The sequence below is a fragment of the Trachinotus anak genome, unplaced genomic scaffold, assembly GCF_046630095.1.
Source record: "Trachinotus anak isolate AG129_WGS33_773 ecotype Australia unplaced genomic scaffold, CSIRO_AGI_Tana_v1 ptg000019l, whole genome shotgun sequence".
In the NCBI taxonomy this organism is placed as follows: Eukaryota; Metazoa; Chordata; class Actinopteri; order Carangiformes; family Carangidae; genus Trachinotus; species Trachinotus anak.
Genome location: NW_027273870.1, coordinates 26212361 through 26226758, shown reverse-complemented (window position 1 = coordinate 26226758; position 14398 = coordinate 26212361). Strand labels below are relative to the sequence as shown.

At 39.9% G+C, this 14398-nt stretch overlaps 1 protein-coding gene across 1 annotated transcript in view; it reads left to right on the top strand.

Annotated features, from left to right (window-relative positions):
• The window catches only part of LOC139636328 (voltage-dependent calcium channel gamma-2 subunit-like), a 66071-nt gene that overhangs the window by 44436 nt on the left and 7237 nt on the right, over nt 1–14398 (top strand). Inside the window, exon 2 of the mRNA XM_071504313.1 lies at nt 1593–1676. Coding sequence (XP_071360414.1) covers nt 1593–1676 — 84 coding nt within the window. The remainder of the gene's footprint in view (nt 1–1592; nt 1677–14398) is intronic.

The window sequence follows — 14398 nt, the reverse complement described above, 5'->3', positions numbered from 1 at the left end:
CCCGTGGAACGGAACAGAATTTTAACACACAGCTCTACACGCAGTTCACACTGAAATTATGAAATGATGAAATGATGAAAGCTTTTTGCAGCATGCTGAAAGATTTCCGAGCTGCTTCCCGGTGAAATATATTTAATGTATCTATCAAAGTCTACCTGATGAAAAACACTTTGTCTGCCTGAGTGTTTGCTGAGGTGTGTTAAAGATATGTAAATATGAAACAGGCTTGTGGTAGAATCCTGTCATCATTTTTTATTTTACTTTTATGTCTCAGGCTTTGGTATAAAATTGCTCTTTTTCTCTGTGGCCATGATGAAAATGCGAAACATCTGAAAACTTAGCCGTGAGTGTTCATGCCATGATGAGTGAGAAAGACAGCCAGTGAGGCTCTTGACAATAAGGCTGATGCTACAGTATGTGAGTGTGTGTGTGTGCCTGTAAGTGTGAGACTGTGAGATTGTGAGAGTGTGTGTTTGTGTGTGTGTAACCGATGCCCATTTAAAATCCGGGAACTAGTCTTTCGTCCTTCAAAGGCCAATTAACAAGGGCCCATTTAATTGCAGTGGTTTGGGAGGGCATACAATTACCACTGGAGCTGAACCAAACTAAACACCCACACATACACACATACACACATACATTCCTACCCTACCAAAAGTGGACAGTAGGACTATGGTGAAGAAATGTGGACCATTTTTTCTGGTCATTTTGAAGAAACAAAAAAGATATCTAAAATTTTTATTGAGGTCTTTTATAATTTAAGTGCAAATTTTCTTTTAAAAATTGGGGGGGGGGGGGGCTTGTAACCCTACCTATCAAACAAGGGTCCTTCACAGCCTGCAGCGCAGTGTGGTGAACACAGACTGGGACATGAATACATACAAAATGCCTTCTAAAAAACATTGAACATTTAACCCTATTATTTTTTAACATAATTTAGTATCTCCAAAATGTCCCCTGTTGGTCTGAGTAACAATGGGAAGGTCCACCGTTGGATAGTTACACAAGCACACAGAAACCTTCTTAATGAGCGACATTATCAGCTTTCCTTTCTTCATTTCTCACTTGCATTTTGCTCACTCTCCTCTCCTGTCACCTCCCCATCCTCACCCTCACCCTTCTGCCTGTGCTGTCAAGGTGTTTAGATTGAACTCATCCTGCCTTCTTCTTCCTCCTCTGTCTGTCACTTTCTGCGCTGTGATGTTTCCTTCAGAGCTGTTGACAAATCTCTGTACCTCTAATTGTCGTCTTTGTCTCAAACTTTGCATCTAAGATTCCTCTCCTCTTTGCTTTTCCGAATCACTTTCTCACTTTTTAGTCTTTCGTTAGTTCCCCTTCAACTTTCCTCCTTCTTTTCTTTCCCCCTTCACCTTTTTCTGACTCTCACATTACCTTTCTCCCATCCGTTTTCTGTCTTATCCTATCTTAAGTTTTACTGCAATGAAAGTGTTGCGTGAACATTTAACTGGACAGAGAATTCTGAGAAGCACACACATTGACATTCAGTTTACACTGAAATTATTATTTTTTTTACTTATAACTCTCTCTCTCCTCCCCTTTTCTCTTTCTTTCTTCCTTTTGTTCTCACACAGGTTCTTTTAAAGGCATGTGTAAGCAGATAGATCACTTCCCCGAGGATGCTGACTACGAGGCAGATGCTTCTGAGTACTTCCTACGTGAGTCCATCCATCCATCCATGTTTTTATTATATCTTGCCTTTATGATAGTTCATTTTTGGTTTGTTTTACTTTACAACTATGTATACTGTTTATTTGTTCTTGAAATTGTCCTTTTCTGATCACATCTAAATATTAATATTTACATATCTGTAGCGCTTCTGTAAAGGTGTTGTGATAGCCTTTACATTGCTTTATTCTCATTTTGTAAAAGAAATCAAACCTGAATACCATTGCCATACCATCATATTTGTTCTTGTAGGAGTAAAACACAATCTAATGTGAAATTATAACAAATGTATTACCTAGGCTTTGCAAACATGTTGTGGTGTGGAGCCAAGCACCACGCAGAACCGTATTTAGATATACACTGGAAATCCTGAGGTTTCCAAGGAGATGTAATATGTTCTAGAGAAAACAAGTGTGATATAATTTCAGTGGTGTTTTGAAACAAGCAGAGAACATACTGAATCTGTGGGATCACTGAAGTTAAAATGATTGTTGAAGGTTCAGCATTATATAAAGTATGAGTGAGATACAAGAATATGCCAGCATTAACTATGCCACCTAAAAACTCACACCTGCTTAAGCTTGATGTCAAAAGGAAGGTATAGGAGAATAGCAGGAAGCCTTCTGACAAATAGGGCGAGTGAAGGGAGACAACAAGAGTTAGAAGTTGAGGGTCAAAGATGAAGAGTAGCACAAAGGTGAACAGGAGAAACTGGAGAGGACAGTGTGAAGTTAGAGAAGAAAGACTCAAAGAGGAGGAGGGGGAGAGGTGTAAGTTGGATGATGAGGAGGTGGTCAGGGATGTGAAAGAGGGAGAGGGATGGATACTCAGAGAAGGGCACAAAAGGAGAGGAGGACGAGGTGGCAGGAGAAGGGAAGGTTGAGGAGGTGAAGGACAAGGAGTAGGGTACCAGTGCAGCGCTGTTGCTTTCCCAGTGGCTTGCCAATTAGGACACTTTCTTCTATAAATACTCCAGGCTCTGCTATGTGGGTCACACCTCTCCCTCTCCTTCTTCCTTCCATCCATCCCTTGCCTCCTCCTTCTTGCTTTCCATCCATCTGTCTGTCCATCTCCACCGAGGCCTGCATGCCTGTCTGACAGCTGGTGGTTGGAGGCTGTGGGTTGGAGTGTGGGGATGATGGGGAAGAGGACGGAGGGAGAACTGAAGTTGGTGCTGGGTCCACTTGAATTGACTTTCAAAATGTTTCTTGAAGTTTTAAGATAGTTTGGCTAGAAGAAGGATGTACCAGGCATTCAAAAAATCTAAAGACACTTAAATCTAAATCTAAAGGTTTCGAAGGAGTTTTCTAAGCTGTTTAAGGACTGAACAGTATTTTTTACATCCATTGGTTGGGTTAAGGTGGAAGCAGAAAACATGTCAAAAATGTACCCAGTCTGGTAAATAATCCCTGACAGAAAAAAGACATCAATTGATTGGTGCTCTGGTATCCTTTACACAGGTGTTGCCACAGAAACAGTAGTTGCCAGTGTTGGACTGGTCACCTCTCTTACCAAGGCCCTATTCCCCCAGTTAATCAGCTGAAGTTCCCTCCACCTCATGGCTTGGTTTTTGCTTTGATATGCATTGTCAGCTGTGAGATCTCATGTAGACAGGTGTGTACCTTTCAAAATCATGTCCAATAAATTGACTTGACCACAGGTGGACTCCAATCACATCGTAGAAACATCTCAAAGATGATCAAAAGAAATGCGAGGCACCAGGGCTAAATTTCAAGTGTCAAAGCAAAGGGTCTGAATACTTAAGTCAATGTAATATATGGGCGATACAGGGACAAATTGTGCATTTACTGGGGACTATTTTCAACTGTGGAGTAGAACACTTTTAGTGAGCTGATGAGTAGTTACAGCACCAAGCGATAGATACAAATTAAACCACAGTGCCCATGTTCAAGTTAATTAAACAACATGTCATCCAGTTAAAGGGTGTGATGGTGTGTTTAATAGATAGGACCATGGTTGAGCTCTTGAATACAGAATAATAAGCTATACACAAACAGTATTTGTTTGTGTATAGCTTATAAAATGTAGAATATTGGCAGCCATATAATATAACACTTTAAATGAATGGAGAAACCAACTGGTCCTGGTTTGCTGATGCACAAAGTTATGATATTTACCAGCTTGCTCATTATTATTTAGCCAAGAAAGCCTATTTCAAGTGGGGCTGGGTATCTACACACAGTATGTATTTGATGTATAATGCTGTCTAACATTGCTGTGTCAGGTCCTTAATTGTATGTGACTGTGACCATTTGCACAAATTGCCCCTCTGCTCCTCCTCTGTTTGTTTTCTGAGCACCACTTTTAAGGATTGCAGACTGCAAATGCACTATCACACTGACTCTTGCAGTCTTTGCTTTTGGTTTCTTGTGTAATCCCAAGTGATATGGTAATCAAAGCTCATTCCACTGTTGCACTCAGAGTAAGTCACTCTGAGTAACAGTGTCAACTAAATAACTAAAATAACAATGTAAAGTAGATGATGACATATTCTGACAGATGAAAGTGATGCAACATTTGTTTATCAAGCATCACCCTGCTTTGCATTCACTTTATCATACACATGTATGGTAAGTGCTTATGGTCACTGAGCAGCTCTGCTGGAATAGCCAGATGCTTTGCTCAAGGGTACATCAATCATAGTGGCTAAGAGAAGGTTGACATTTGCTTTTCCTTAACCCCCTAGTCTCAAATGTTGCATGTTCATTGTCCAGACCTCTGCTACCTTGAATTTAATTCATATTGTTTTTTGAGACTGTCCTGTATAAAACAAGCACATAGGTCATTTGTGCAGCAATTTATTATGATTATGTTATGTTTTTTTGTTGGGCGTCATCTAGCGGCTGTAGTAATTATGACAGGAGCAAAAGGTGTGGTGACGTAGTATACTGTATAAAGCAACAAACCCCACGTTGGGAGGAGGTTGGGTGGATGGATGGGTCAACAAAACACAATATAACACAGGAGTGCGGTGTTTGATTCTTATGTTAAAGTAGCAGTTTATGCTGTTTCTATTATCCATGATCATCCACATTGTTACTATTGTATCCATGACAACAAATATTGTCTGATATTGAGGAGGTATTTATTTTAAGCCAAATCAGGATCCTATACATATGGTTATTCAAATTAGAGGACTGGTTGCATTTTTATTCCCTGTTTTTTTGCCTGAGAAAAGGAGTTTGGCAAGATTGCCAATGAAGCTGAATGAAACAGCAGCTATTTGTTGACTGGGGCTCCTGATGTGCTCAGAGCAATCATAGGTGTCCACCTCCAACAGCTGAGTTATTAAAAGGATGTCCAGGACAGGAAGCCTAAATCAGTGATGTTAGCCTCACACCTAATTTACAAAACAGGTACCTTCCAAAATGAAGCGTATGACTGGCTTTGATTCATACGAGCATGTCTGTGATCTGCCATTTCTATAGTTAAGGTCTGGTTAAGTTAAGGCATCAAAAAAGATTTGGTTTAAAAGCACCCATCAACTGTCTGTAGTAGACAGGAAGAAAACATCTGTCCCAGGTGTTTAAGTACACCCAACAAGCCACCCCAATGTCCCTCCCTAATGCTGAGACCAGGCTATGTCATATTTTAGTTTATTGAGGTGAACACTGTGTCAGATTAGGCAATCATCTGTCTAGGCAATCAGTGTTAAAGTGTTGTAATAACTTGGGTGAAAGACAGAGCAGGCTCGATGTTGGATTCCAGCCAATCATGGCCTGCCATTTTTGGTGACTTGTGTGACATAAATACCTAAGTGATGGGTGCCAGGACTGACTTCACCAATTCTCTTGACATCGCAGACAAGGAATATTTACATATGTGATCATAGTTATATGACCGGAACCATGCATAAACATTTAGTAGTGAAGGTGGGCTCCGTCTTTTTTATTCCCAGTGAGCAGAGAGAAGGTTAGTGCATGTGCACAGCATATATGTATGTGTGCCGAGGGTTGATTTATAAAGCAGATCTCGGTTCTTTGTTAATTATGTGAAAGTATCAAAGCATTCAGTCAACAGAGAAATGCTCTCTGTCCATATTCAGAAATTGAGCCTTAAAAGGAGCCTGCCGAACTTCTGTGACTTTGTGATGTCACAACAAAGCACTTACCACTCTCAGACATGCCCCAAGACCAGCCCACCTGGACCCACCATCCAACCTTGCAGGATTTGGTTTCTCTGAGTGTCTACCTGAAATTTGCTATATTTTTAGTGGATAACTCAGAAAACTACAACTTCTGATCAGCCAATAAGAAGAGAGGCTCAGAGCCTCTCTTCTGATTGGCTTACCAACCAGTTGTTGCTAGAGCTCCAGAGAGAAGTCTGAGAAAGAGGATCTAAAACTACATTGAGATGTTTTTTGGAATTTATAACCAGAAATATATCTTCTTATGGAAACCAACACTTCAAATAAAGCACAGTAAAAGTGGAAAATATGGGACCTTTAAATAAAGGATGGACGTCGTCTTTTATTTTGGATTCTTTACACTCTTTTTTTCCATTGTCAGTTTCTCTCTCTATTTCCCCAAGGGTCTCTCTCCCCGAGTCTCTCGCTCTCTGAGCCATCCCCCCACCCCCACCCACCTCTCTCTGGGTGAATTTGTACATGTGGTTATGTAAGGGCGAACAGTCAGCCCTCCTCCTGCAGCAGTTGTACTATCAGCCACAGAGAGAGACGACAGAGCCACCACCCCAGTCCTTCACTTCAGCATAATATAGAGGACAGGGCTTACAGTTTACCTTTCTGATATACCTGTCTAAACCCGGGGGCATCTGAAAAGCGAATGCCTAATTTCTGAATAATGACCATTCACCATGTCAGCATATCTAAAATATGAATGTAGGATTAGCTCTGATCAGATGCTATTTCAAAATCACAGTGGGAGAACATATTTTAGGAAATCAGTCGCCGATGTGAAAAATTTATGCTATAAAATTACTTTTTTATTTGATTCACCAATATTAAAATGGTTAAAAATTATTATCTTCTCTCTGCCTGTCACCTAATGATTTATTGTCATAGCAGTGACTGAAATAGAACCTTAAGTTTTTTATACAGTATAAATTAGTCTTTGAGGCATATAAACAAATTAATTTTGGAATTTGTTTTGCAAACTTACATTCCTTATTATTATTATATTGCCAGTCCCGACCACAGCTGCTTGTTAATTGATTGCGTTTCATGCTTGTGTCTGTTAGGCTTTTTTTTGAGTCAGCTGCATTGTGGATCAGGTCTAATTTTGCTCAGGTCCCCTTCGGGGTCTCTTTATTTTGAAAATTAATTTATGCATGTGGCGTTCGGGTATGCTTTCTACAGGTTCATTTTTAAAGAGGTCCAACATTTGGACCCTTTAAAACCCTTTTAAACCCTTTGCAGACCTGTACTTCACATTCTTAGCAGATTTATTTTTACTAATTTATATTTGAGAATTATCCAGTGCAATCACTGCCTTCTATTGTTGTGCAGTTGAGTAGTTTGGACTTGCATCTTAAAAAAGACAAAAAAAAGACAAAAATATGCATTACATCAAAATCATTAAACTGGGGCTCCATAGAGTTCCATCCAAATGCAAACTGGCAGAAAGAGTCAATACTCAATTAACACTTAATCACCACTTCATTACAACATGCAACAGGTGACTGGTAGTCTGTTGAATAAAAGCTGGATTCAGCAACATTACATCTATCACTTCTTCTGTGTATTATTCTTATTGTGATCATTGACAGACCAGGTAAACATGAGGATATCATGTGTAGCTCTCTGATATACAACATATTATCGTATTTCATGATTTGTCATTTATAAATTATCAACCCAATTGCCAAATATAATGTTGATATTGGACAGTTCTTCAAAAGAAGCCCATAGGTCATCTTTTTTTATCCATGACCGTTCCACAACAGTAAGCACATTGTCATTATTGTAACCACAACAATGAAGATTGTCTAATCTTAAAGAAGTACTTATTTTAAACCAAATCATCAAATCATTCTTAAACCTAACCAATGTCCCATAAGGTCATAAGGTTGTAACCATGGTGACGATGGTCCACTACACCGCTTTCGTTAAACTCTGTAGGTTTATTTTTGTAACCGTGACAACAAAGGTGCAATACACCTGCTGCCGCATTTCAGGGGACCTTTTTATAGGACGTATTAGAGGGTTGGAACAAAAAACCCTATGTGATTGTTCAGGTCTTAGGAGAAAGATCAGCCTCCTGATTAGATATTCTAAAACGCCAACAATGACTCTTCATATGAATGTTAGTGCTCTTTTCAATGGTATTGCCCCAAAAAACAAACGTTTCCCCAATTAATTAAATAGAGACCATCAATTTCAATGAAACCGCGATGACATGTCACTAATGTCACAAGCTGTCCTGAAAACAAAGATGATATGAGGACATAGCACTCACCTCAGCCAGCTGAGACGATGTTGTCCTACATAAGCCAGTTTTTGATGTATAGCCTACTGTGTATCACAGCTCTTGCACTGTCTGCTATTATAGCACATGAACTTGACACCTGTGCTGTTATTTGTTGAATCACAGATTTAGGTGACAGGCTGTATCTTAGTGTCACTAGAATGAATACCTGTTCATTCACTGTACTCATGAAAAAAGAAATTCAGATTGTGACTAATTTTGACTTGTTAGTATTTAGCCCACTTGCTTCCACACTTAATAAGATAGAGAGTGTGTGTTTTGGCTTCACATCTGAGGAGACGTGGCTAATTGTGTGTAGATGTGAGTTTGTGGACATGTGTTTTGACTTGGATAGCATAAGAATTATCTGCATTGGGGGTTAATTTAAACATTGTGTGTGTGTGTGTGTGTCTGAATAAATTTGGGATACTATAGCCACTGCGTGTTTACAGAATTGGAAATTGTGTGTTTATAACAGTGTGTAAATGTGTTTTTTTAATCTGTCAATATATGAGTATGTGTGCGTGAGCAATTGTGTAAAGTGTCTATGTGTGTTGTATCGTGCATGGACCCATTGGGATTAGATTTGGCCACCTGCTCAGCTCTGGCCCTAAATGGCTTGAACAAGGCACCGGCATAGACACACATTTATACTTCTATACTTATGAGGACCCTCATTCTCTAGACCTTAACCTTAACCAAAACCATCACAAATATGTTACTCTAATCAGTGGTGGATGAAGTATTTAAATCTTTTAAATCTTTCCTGTGCACAGTTGTTATATAGTTATAGTACTTTTTACATTATATTGATGCTACAAAACTGTGTTTGTTGAAAAATTAGCCAGTCCTCATGGAACAGGGTGCATCTTAGTGTACGTTGTTTTCTGCGCTTCAATTTCTATTTCCTTCGGTCTAATCCATCATGTTGGCCACCTTTGTTTTCTAATACCACTAAATAGCACTGGCAGTGCAAAAGTCTGAAACACCTAATTCCTACATTTAGCGGCTTCAGCAAAAGTAGCAATACCACAAATTAAAAATAGCTAAAAGCATTAAAGCATCAAACGTTAAAGTATTTATTATGCAGAATTGCAATTCAGAACACTATATTATTGGATTAAGTATTATTGATTACTGATAACCAGAATTTTGATTGAGGTGGAGCCAATTTTAATATTGTGGAGAATTTTATCATATTGCATAATTTCTTTTAAACTGATCATATGCTTAATATATAAAATATTGATCTACACAGTAAGTAAAAATTTGAGTTGTTTAATAAGTTTCATGATGTAAAATGTAAAATATTGTAAAATAAAATATTTTTCTCAAAAATGTAAAGGGATAGAGGCCTAAAGTCATCACATGAATATAAATATATATTCAAGTGCCTTTAAGTGACCTTAAATCTATGTCTTTCTAACAAGTGAGAATCAGGCAAAATGTCCTCACTTCACAAAAATGTCCTCATTTGTAAGGCTCAAACCTTGGTCCTCATAAAGATAGAAATACAAGAAACACACACAAACACACACAGAGTCCTGATTTGCTCTGAACACTGAAGTGGAAGCTGCGCGCAGTCTCGCTGTTGCTATAATTAGACGGCTGGATCCTCGTACATAATGCTAATACTCAGGATGCTAGGAGACACGTGACGTCACCCACTAATGACATCATCCAAACCGCTGATGTCACTGCAGCTATTCTTGGGAGCTGAATTGTGACATGGAGGCATATCACAATTTACATGAGTAATACGGCATGAGTGGCAGACTGCGCAAGCTCCCTTGTGTGTATACAGCATCAATACACAAACACACATGTACTCACACAGGTACATACAAACACACATCTATCTGGTTGTGTGTCTGTGTGTGTGTGTGTGTGTGTGTGTGTGTGTGTGTGTGTGTGTGTGTGTTCATGCTTAGAGTTTTCATCTTCCCTCTAAATAAGATCTGTGCATTTTCTAATACCTCTGCTTGTGAACATGTTAACCATGCATGGACACACACACACACACGGACACACACACACACACACACACACACACACACACATACACATGCACACTATTCATTATTCCCCTGTAGCTGTTTTGCCCAGTTCTCACAACCATGTTTTTTGCTGCTGGGTTCTCCCACGTGGGCGAATGTGTATGTGTGTGTGTTTGTGTGCGAGCTAAAAGTTAGATGAGTGTGTGTGTGAGAGAAAGAGAGCAAGCAAACCATTCCTGCGTGGGTAGAGTACAGTGTGTATGGGAAACACCCCACTTTGGAGAGGGAGAGAGAGCAAGTGAGTGGGTGGGAGGCTGATCGATGAGTGTGTTCACTTTGTTGCTTGTTGAGCTAGTCTGTACAAGGTAATGGGGGGGTTGCTGCACTTTACTGTAGTTTGTGTGTATACAAGTATATGTGTGCGTGTGTATAGGTGTGTGTGTGTTTGTCTGTGTGTGTGTGAACCCAGGGAGCTCCCAGGGTGGTGTCCACCCCCACCTCTATAATTCAGCCACAATTACCAGGCTCTCCTCTGCTGCAGCTAATGAAACCATACGTCAGCCAGAGACACACACAAGCACACACACACACATACAGTATAAACACACCCTGCTGCAGCAGAACCAACCGAGCAGTGGGAGAGATGAAGGGAAGGTGAAAGTGTAAAAGAGAGAATGAAAAAGAAGGGGTTTTAGAGAAGGAGGATAATTGTCTCAGTATGTGCAGTAATGATATAAAGCCTTCCTAACTCTCCTAATTTAAAATAGCATCAGTAAACTAATAACCCTTCATAGTACAACAGGGAAACATAGAAACAATATTACAAATCACGTACATGCTGATGATTAGCAGACAGGTAACCTTTCCAGAGTGTGTCCTTATATCCAATATAAACTGGGATAAGACTGGATTCCCCTGCAACTGTACAGGAAACATGGGTCTAGATAATAGCCTGATGAATGCAGGTAATCATCTGGTGATCCCCTTGCTGGTGATACCTGCTAATTGCTTTCAAATTTCATAATTATCTCTTAACACACTGAGCAATAATGTCAATCACACTATTTAACCTACAGTGATTTAAACTAATTGTACTAATCTGAAACCTAGTAATAACATTTTAGGGAAAGATCACGACTTACTAGGTAGTAGCTGGATTTGTACATCTGAGTTAAGGGGTTACACCGTACCTAAGTGCATAGGCTCCGAGGGTACGCTGTAGGCTATGCCAAAGCTGGTGCAGCAGCTTATCAAAAATGTAACTACACACTGGGGCAAGAGCGTCAATAAGGATACCACATGGGGATGGCAAGAACTGTGAGTGGCTGCTTGTGTTTTCCCCTACATGTCTCTATTACTGGTGGAGTTTGTTGAGAGCGAATACAACATTAAAGTGATAGTTTGGTTTTTTTTAACACGTGGTTGTGTGAGGTAGTCATGCATGGTCAGTGTGTTACCTGCAGTAGATTCAGATCCATCAAAACTAAGTGAAGTTTAGCTTACTCTGATTCATTCAGCTGACCTGTGACCGCCACAGGTGTGCTTGTGCGTAGGAATACAGTAGTTCCGCAGTTGCAAAAATGTAGTGCCAAAAGGAAAGTGCTGTTTTGATGGGGAGAAAAAAAATGTTGAAATATTCTGAAAATATTCTAAATGACGTGTAAAATCAAAACTCACTCTTAAACCTTTGTGTCAACTATAAATTCAAGTTAAGTCTGAAAATCTAATTAGTTATCTCTACTGTTGCTTGGGAAAGACACACCTGGACCTCATGAAGTGGTGGCAGTGACATCCATCATTTAATTTATCTGTGTGCATGTTGAAATAATTGGAGACTCTATGAAGTGTCTCAGAGTGCTGTGTCATTTGGCGCAAATCAGTTGGAGTCTTGAGTACATGCGTCCTCAAGTACAATCAAAGCAGGAACCCATTCTCTGCTCCGTAGCAGCCAGAGGTCAAAAGCTGCACACTTTTTGAATGCAAAACAATAAAAAGCCAATTTAAACAAAAAGCTTTACAAACCTATAGCTTTTTTATTTGATTGGAGATTCAGAGACTATAAGCCAGTGGCAGCAAGGCTTCAGAAGAGGCAAAGACCAAAATAAAATGCCAAGGAACTGGTTGCTTTACTTTTGCCTTAACAATGTCATGTCTACTGTCCAGATTCAGTAGATGTTTGTAAAAAGGTTTGAGTTGGTAAGAAGCTGTTTGACATGATTGATGATATGTTTGGTATGGTGCGATGAGGCAGGATGGCCTGAGGTTCACAGAGATCCTCCAACAACCAGAAAGCCAGAGGTTTAGTCCCCACAGCAGCCTCAAGCATCCTCACCGAAGCAAACTACAGACGTACTGCAGACGTCTCCTCACACTGCTGCTGCTGCTGAAGCTCCCTCACTCTCAGCTCACCTCTCCCGTCTCTGCGCTGTGATGTGCTTGGTGGCAGGGTGTGCCTGGAGGCCAGCGCATTTGGTTAAAAATTCTTCCTTTTAAACTCCCTGCCTTCTGCTTAAAGCAAAAGTGCAGAGAGGGAAAGAGAGAGGGAAAGAGAGGGCGACAGAGATCGCTCGCGGCAAAGCAGCTTCACAGGGAAGTGAAGGCCTGCAGTCTTCTCGCTTCTCCTCTTGTCTCATCTTCTTTTTCCTCTTCTTTTTTCATTTTTCTCCATTCTTTTCTCTATTCTTTTCCCCTTTATCCCCCTGTTCCCCTTGTATTTTGTCAATTTCAGCTTCCGACTGCAGTCTTTTTTTTTGTAGTGTCCTGTATTTGTATCACTCCTTATAGAAATCTCAGTCACTGTTCCACTAGCTTCAGTAACTCAATATAATCTCTCACCGAACATTTCTTTCATCAGTGTTTTTGAAAAAGCACTTCATATTAGAAGTTAATATCAATCAACAATTTGCTAGCATACAAAAAACTACAGCTCCATTGAAAATGTGATATGATACCCACCTACACTCTCTAGCTAATATCAGTCTCCACCTTTATTATGACACTGTCTTAGCATGATACCGTGTCCAGTATACAGCCATAATTTTTAAGCTCCCTTAGGGTTCCTATATTCCAACAAGTCAACCAAAAAATAAATAAAATTAAAAAAAAAAACAAAAAAAAAAAACTTAAGCTGGAGCTTCCAACCAACTCACACAGCAACATAGCAGTAATTAGCTAGCTAGCTACAGCTGACAAAATCTGCCAGGGACAGAGGGGAGCCGACAAAAAACAATGTAACTACAACCATTAGCTGCACTAGCATTGATGTGATATGTTTCACAGCAGTGTTGCGTGCTGTAATGCAATGCTTGACATGTTTAACAACAGTAGCTAAGGCAGGTGGAGCTTGACAGACATTCAATAAAAACTTGATCGCAAAATACAGCCTTGCTGCCATATATTAGGGGCTGTCTGTGGTAGTGTGCGCTATGTTTGTGTGTCTCTTAACATCGTAAAGAATCTCTGCCAGCAGTGTGTTCAGCTCTAGTGAGTGGTAAATCAAGTGTAGTACAGGTGTACGTGCGTGTGTGTGTGACAGGAGGCATTCCGCTTACTCTGGAAAAAAGATGAGTGTGTTTGTGTGTGTGTGTGTGTGCATATAGTATCTGGCTGGTATGAGGGGCTCTCCACCTTGAAGAAAATTTGCCCTGACAGCACATGTCAATGAAGAAGAGGAGATGGGGTTAAAACAAATAGGATGGAGGAGGAGGAGGAGGGGAAGCTTGGTGCAGTGCCAACTCTGAGGTCACCTTAATATTTGATCTGCTTCAGTGAATGGAGCCATCACAGTACAGCTATGAGAGAGAGAGAAAGAGAGAGAAAGAGAAAGAGAGAGAGAATGCAGAGATGGAAAGAAGAAATTAAGAAAAAAGGGGGGTGGAAAGGGAAGGAAAAAGAGATGAGGATAGGGGAAACATGATCAAGGACAAGTTTGAGTGACATGCTCTTTCTCTCTTCAACAGCCACTAGGTGCCCTTGAGCAAGGCAGTAAGTCATTTATTACAACTTAAGTCTTACTTTGGTAGTTTAGGGCCTCATTTCTATTGGTTAGGATAACATTATAGTCTTGTATAATATTGCTGATAGGAGTTATAGACAAAACTAATACCTATATTATAAAAAACTGGAATTATTTTTAAGACTGGATATTGAGTGTCAGATTCTACAAAAGGGCATCTAATGTTACCTCAGTGCAAGCTGATTCACCTCAAAAATGCTGGTACACAATCAGATTATCATCAACTGAACATAAATATATTATTTACTTATGTA